Genomic DNA, 6,000 nt, shown 5'->3' on the forward strand with positions numbered 1-6,000 from the left:
TTGAATTTTCCCAGACAGTCCCCTAAACTTTATAACCATAATTCTTTTTTCCTCATGCTATTCCCTCTGCCTAAAATTCCATTTCAAGAATCTGTATCTGTGAAAGTAGTACCCATTCTTTGGGACCCAATTCAGATTTCATCGATTCTACCATATCTTTGCAGTCCTTCAGTCAGAAAAATGATAATCAGATAACAACTTATATGTGTACAGCAATTTATCTTATGAAATGCTTTTCACACACATTTTAATCCCTTAAGCCTTGTAGCAAAGAGAAGTAACTTTTATTATATAAAATCCAGATGTTTTCATCCCCATTTTTGTGCTTTCCTACTATAGTTTACTTTTTCCTTTGAACCCCAGAGCAATCATAGGCTATCTCTTGCTCATATACTCAAATCATAATAACTTATATTTTGTTTTAGCCCCTACTCCAAATTGTGAGCTCTTTAAAGGTAGGGTCAATGACTTCATTACCTTTGAATACCTAACATGCCTGGCCAAATTCCTTGTATATAGTAACAGTTGACTAACAAAGGCTTATTAAATTAAACTGAATTCGGTTGATCTCTGATTTCCTCTATGCCTTGAATACATGCCTGTTGGGGTGTGACTGAGCAAAATTATGCCAAGACAGTTTAAGCAAAAAGGAAAGAACAGTGACTAAGAAGATGGAAAGGAAGTGACTAGGAGTAGAAGAGTGGATGAATCAGGCCTTCACCCAGGGGATGGCAGCTAGAGAGCAATAGTTCATTCTCCACACCTAAGCCAATGGAAGGCTGTAAGTCCACACTCCCTTCCTGAGATTCACTAGTATCTCCTTCTCTCAAGCCCTGTCAACCTCCATCATCTGATCTGGTCTTCACTATGAACTGACTTCTCTCCCAGGCTCACTTTGCAGATACAGACCAAGCTTAGAGAGAAAAGTGTTAGTGTGCAATGGCAAGGCTTGAAGGCTTGAAGTGGAATGGGATAGGTGGGAGCATCCCGTACCCAGCCCTAAGTTCCTACTGTATCTGGTCACACTTCTTTGCCATGGCACTCCATCCATGCACTTCAGGCTTATCCATTGTTCCATTCTGTTCTTCTGAGCTCCAGCTTCTACTATAGCCAGGCCAGTCTTGCCTTCAGCCCTGCTTCCTTTCTTCTGCTACCTCCTACCTACCTTTCTCTGCTATAATTCTCATCTTAGCCTAGAACTTTCCTTGTCTATTGTAAGCCTTACTAGTCCGCTTTTTACAATTTTCAAAGCATTTATATGTATAAGGTCTATTCTTTCTGACTTCTTGACTTACCCAGAGTATTATACTTAGTACTTCAGTTCTCTGGCCCTTTGTTTCCATAAGTAGGCCAATATTTGTGTCAGACTACACGTCCTGTTTTGAGGGTCAAAAATATGGCTATTACACTTAGAGCCATCACAAACTCTAGCCCTTGCTTTGTATAATTGATTGTTTTCTGGGTAATTAACTTGTCTTCCCAAACTGGGCTTTTAGTTCCCTAGAAATAAAGGTCATATATATTCCTTAATCTAAATTATCTCCAAATGCCTTGTACAGGAACTAAATAAATACTGATTGGTTGATTGATTATTGATTCCAAGACATGATAAAATATTATTCTTTCCTAGTGGCTAATTTCCCATTTTAATAATCAAAGTTTCCCAGGATTTACCTGTATCCAACAGCTCCATCATAGACAGAATCATTCAGATAAATGATGGAACCTCCAGGGAGTACAAACTGCTGCCCAGCTGGAGCATTGTAAGACACCAAGCCATCTGCAAAGGAAACACAGCCAAGTGAGTGCCTACTGCTCAGGCCCATTACCCCAGGGAACTATGTGAGTTTCAAGGGTATAAGCTTGCACAGAGTGTCCAGGAGGACTCCATCTGGGCACCCAGGGAGGACTTCGGAGGAGCGCCCCTCAGTGGCAGTCGACATAATGACTCTGAATGCATGACTCGGTGTGGGGGCACCAAGCCCTGGGTTAATGAGCAATGCTTCTGTCTCTATTCTTCCCAAGAAGGAATCACCATTCCAGGAGTTACTGATCCCATCCCTTTCTGATTTGATTTTCCCAGAAGTTGGAGTTTTTAATAAAGTCTATAGGCTTCCTGGGCTAGTGACCTACCTAGCCAGACACAGCCGTAAAGCTCCACCCTCATGCACACATTCATGGAGTGGTCGGTGACTGGAATGAACCGGACAAATCTGGCCACAATGGGTGGCTCCAAGTCCTTTAGGAAAATGTCATAGGGGTTACTATTTCCATCCAGCACCTGAGGAGAGAGAAGAGAACGAATGAAGAGGTGATATTAAATCATGCTCACTTTTCTTCACCCTGCCACATTTTCAATGGGCTCTCTCTTCTTAATTCGAGGAGCAGAATGCATCTACTCCACTTTCCCTACAGCCTTGATATTCCTTCCCTGCCTCCTTCACCCTGGGTCACACATTTACAAGGGCATGCCTAATCCCTGGACAGACATACCCACACAGACAACCTGTACCCTTCTTCTCCTAGCCTAAGTCTAAACACAGTCTTGGACATCCCAAGGTCTGGATGTCTCTGCTTCCTACCTGTTTCCCATGACGGTTCCGCCAAGAGATCCAGCGAGTGCCATCCCGACTGTAATTGATCTTGTACATGGGGGCAAACTCGATGCCGTGACCCCCTGCATGGCGCCCCTGGGTCCCCACAAGAGTGATAAAATGGAGGGTGTGCAAGTCAATCTGCAGGAACTCCTTCAGGTCATCAGGTTCCACTGGAATCTCAGGGCACCAGGCTCCATCTCCTTCTTCTGAGTCCAGCCTTGAGAGATGAGGGTTGGAGAGAGAGGGAGCAACCAAGAAACCACAGAGCTGTTTACTGGTTCACAGGCAAGCAGCTGCCCTGTACTGAGGGGAGAGAGCAGGCTGCCCAGTCCTTATAAACATTTTGGGTTCTTGCCACAGTTTTCACTGCCACCACAATACCTATTTGTGGTCAGATCCCTTTCCCTGGAGTACCATGAGACCCTGAGAGACAGTCCCCACCAGTGAGCTGAGGCCTTCAGATCACACATAGCCTTCATTCCCCATCCTGATTTAGAGGTCTAAAGAGAAATAAAACTCTTCCTACCCTCTGTTCCCCCATGAGTCATTTCATATCTCCCTTCCCTCTTTCAAACTCAGCCTAACAAAGCTAGCCACCCTTTGCTTGGACATCAAATTATGGCAATAAGGAGGAGGGATAGTAGGGTCTCCAGTGTGGGTTATGCAATGCTGCAGGATGGGCACAGCAGACCAGCAAGGAGCCATAGACACACATGGGGAGGATGAGGGGGAAGAGCATGTCAAGGAAGTAGTAAATAATCTGGTTTCATTTCATTACCTCCAGGCTGAGCTACCATGGACCAAAATTGTGAAATTATTATAAAGTTTACTTTGAGAACCTCCTACCACTTTCCCTTTCCCCTGGAATGCTCCCTTTTCCCACAGATATTACCCATTCATTTGTTGCTCCCTTCCAGTTCCACCAAACATCACCCTAGTCTTTCATACACTAAGAAATTATGGGGAAGTTTCATCAGGATTGCTTTTCTTATGGGTAATTCCATTTTAATAAAATCAATACTTCACACCAAAAGAATAAGATGCCAGGAAGAGTATTGGGTCCAACCAGTAGAGCAGTAGGGAGTTTATTGATGTACAAGACCCCTGAAATCAATCACCCCAGGAAACTGCCACACTCTGTTGGCAAAGGTAACCCTTCTATGTGAGACATCCTTGAGAGAGGGGGAGAACTTGTTGGAGGCCCTAGTGTCTTGATGCTTTGCAGTAAGTGATGCTTTGCAGTGAGTGATGTTTCATAGACCCACTGAGAAGAGGAGTGGACGCTAACTCCCAGTGTCCTACATAATCTGCACCTTCCCATAGCTGCCACTGTTGCCTGCTTCCTGCAGCAGCTCAAAATGAGAAAGTCAGGGAAAGCAAATCCACTTCCTATCAATTAACCCATTCACTGTGGATAATGTGGCCCTGGGGCCTCTGTGGTTGAGATGGGGCTGCCAGACCAGTACATGTGGCTAAGCCCTGAATTCTCTCCCTGAAAACATACAGAGCAGGACAGGCCCACTTGCTGTCTGTCCTTCATTCTCAACAGTTCCTGCCAATAACGTCACCTTTCCCAGCCCCTAGGGTCAGGAATCTGTCCCCAGGAAATCTGTCCAACCCCAGAACATGGGCTTTCTTGATGTAACCATCCTTACCTTCCATATTTGGCAGCTGTGGACTCTGACCACTGACTGGAAGCTGTGATGTCCTCATCTGGAATCTGGCCTCCTGACATGCCCAGAGGATAGCGGCATATAGCTAGACCAAGAGAAACCAAAGAGAAGAGAGAGGACATGCTTTTATTTTTATTTCCAGAACTCCCTAGGAAGAACATCACTGAATATTGAACAAGGAATAAGATAATTTACATCTTCCTCAATTCCTCTATGGCCCCAATTTGACCACCCTGACTCTATCAGATTTGTCTTTCTGGCCCTGACTCCAAATAAAATTTGGGCCTCCAAGATTTGACCCCCAGCCAAATCTGTGTTTTGGTTCAAATTCTGACAATCAATGTACTATAATGTAATGTGCCAATTTATGTTTTGTACTTGGTAATAACCCCAGTGGCCCATCCCATTCTCTTGTTAGCAGATGTTCACTTCTAATCAATTTCCTAACAGTAGTGAGGAACACTCATAATCACCAGGCACCCTTATGATACAAAGAATTATTTTTTTTCAGTAGTTAATTGCATGAAAACTATGAAGCAAACTACACACTTGCCTACGAAGGGATCGAACATACATTTTTGGCCCTGGTTAGAACCATGTTCTGAATTCTGGCTATAAACAATAAGCTCTGGATACAGACTTCCACTTTCAACCAAAGACAGGGTAACAGAGACCATATTTGCTCTCCAGTGTGAAACAACCAAAAAGGACAAAATATATGAAAAATTATGTTTTAAGATAATGAGCATCTGACAACAAAGGACAACAATCTGAGAGTCAGGAAACAAAACTTTGAGCCCTGTAGTGGCATCAGTTTACTGGCATGAGAGTGTGTCCAGGATACATCACAATGAGTGGGAACTCAGGCAGAGCCTGTAGAATCTCCTGAGTTGAGGAGACAAAAATAGGAGTCCAGAGAAGTAAAGGAAGCTAGAGTTCTCAGGACACTGGGCTGCCAGATAAAATTTAGTTACATTTGAATTTCAGATAAGCAACAACAAATTTTTTTTTCTTTTCTCTTTTTCTTTTTTATTATACTTTAAGTTCTAGGGTACATGTGCACAATGTGCAGGTTTGTTACATATGTATACATGTGCCATGTTGGTGTGCTGCACCCATTAACTCGTCATTTACAATAGGTATTTCTCTTAATGCCATCCTTCCCCCTTCCTCCCACCCCATGACAGGCCCCAGTGTGTGATGTTCTCCGCCCTGTGTCCAAGTGTTCTCACTGTTCACTTCCCAACCATGAGTGAGAACATGCAGTGCTTGGCCTTCTGTCTTGCAATAGTTTGCTCAGAATTATGGTTTCCAGCTTCATCCATGTCCCTACATAGGACATGAACTCATCCTTTTTTATGGCTGCATAGTATTCCATGGTGTATATGAGTCACATTTTCTTAATCCAGTCTATCATTGATGGACATTTCGGTTGATTCCAAGTCTTTGCTATTGTGAATACTGCCACAATAAACATACGTGTGCATGTGTCTTTATAGTAGTATGATTTATAATCCTTTGGGTATATACCCAGTAATGGGATCACAGGGCCACATGGTATTTCTAGTTCTAGATCCTTGAGGAATCGCCACAATGTCTTCCACAATGGTTGAACTAGTTTACACTTCCACCAACAGTGTAAAAGCATTCCTATTTCTCCATATCCTCTCCGGCACCTATTGTTTCCTGACTTTTTACTGATGACCAGTGGTGATGAGCATTTTTTCATG

General features: G+C 43.4%; 1 protein-coding gene across 1 annotated transcript in view; it reads right to left on the reverse strand.

The window, feature by feature from the left end:
• The window catches only part of DDR2 (discoidin domain receptor tyrosine kinase 2), a 28,737-nt gene extending 24,378 nt beyond the window's left edge, over nucleotides 1–4,359 (reverse strand). Inside the window, exons 1-4 of the mRNA XM_011996092.1 lie at nucleotides 4,253–4,359; nucleotides 2,583–2,814; nucleotides 2,134–2,281; nucleotides 1,675–1,780 (exon numbers count right to left, since the gene is read on the reverse strand). Of these exons, the coding sequence (XP_011851482.1) occupies nucleotides 1,675–1,780; nucleotides 2,134–2,281; nucleotides 2,583–2,814; nucleotides 4,253–4,332 (566 nt within the window). The 5' untranslated portion in view covers nucleotides 4,333–4,359. The remainder of the gene's footprint in view (nucleotides 1–1,674; nucleotides 1,781–2,133; nucleotides 2,282–2,582; nucleotides 2,815–4,252) is intronic.
• Between the last annotated feature and the right edge of the window lie 1,641 nt (nucleotides 4,360–6,000).

The sequence above is a fragment of the Mandrillus leucophaeus genome, unplaced genomic scaffold (genome assembly GCF_000951045.1).
Source record: "Mandrillus leucophaeus isolate KB7577 unplaced genomic scaffold, Mleu.le_1.0 Scaffold502, whole genome shotgun sequence".
Lineage (NCBI taxonomy): Eukaryota > Metazoa > Chordata > Mammalia > Primates > Cercopithecidae > Mandrillus > Mandrillus leucophaeus.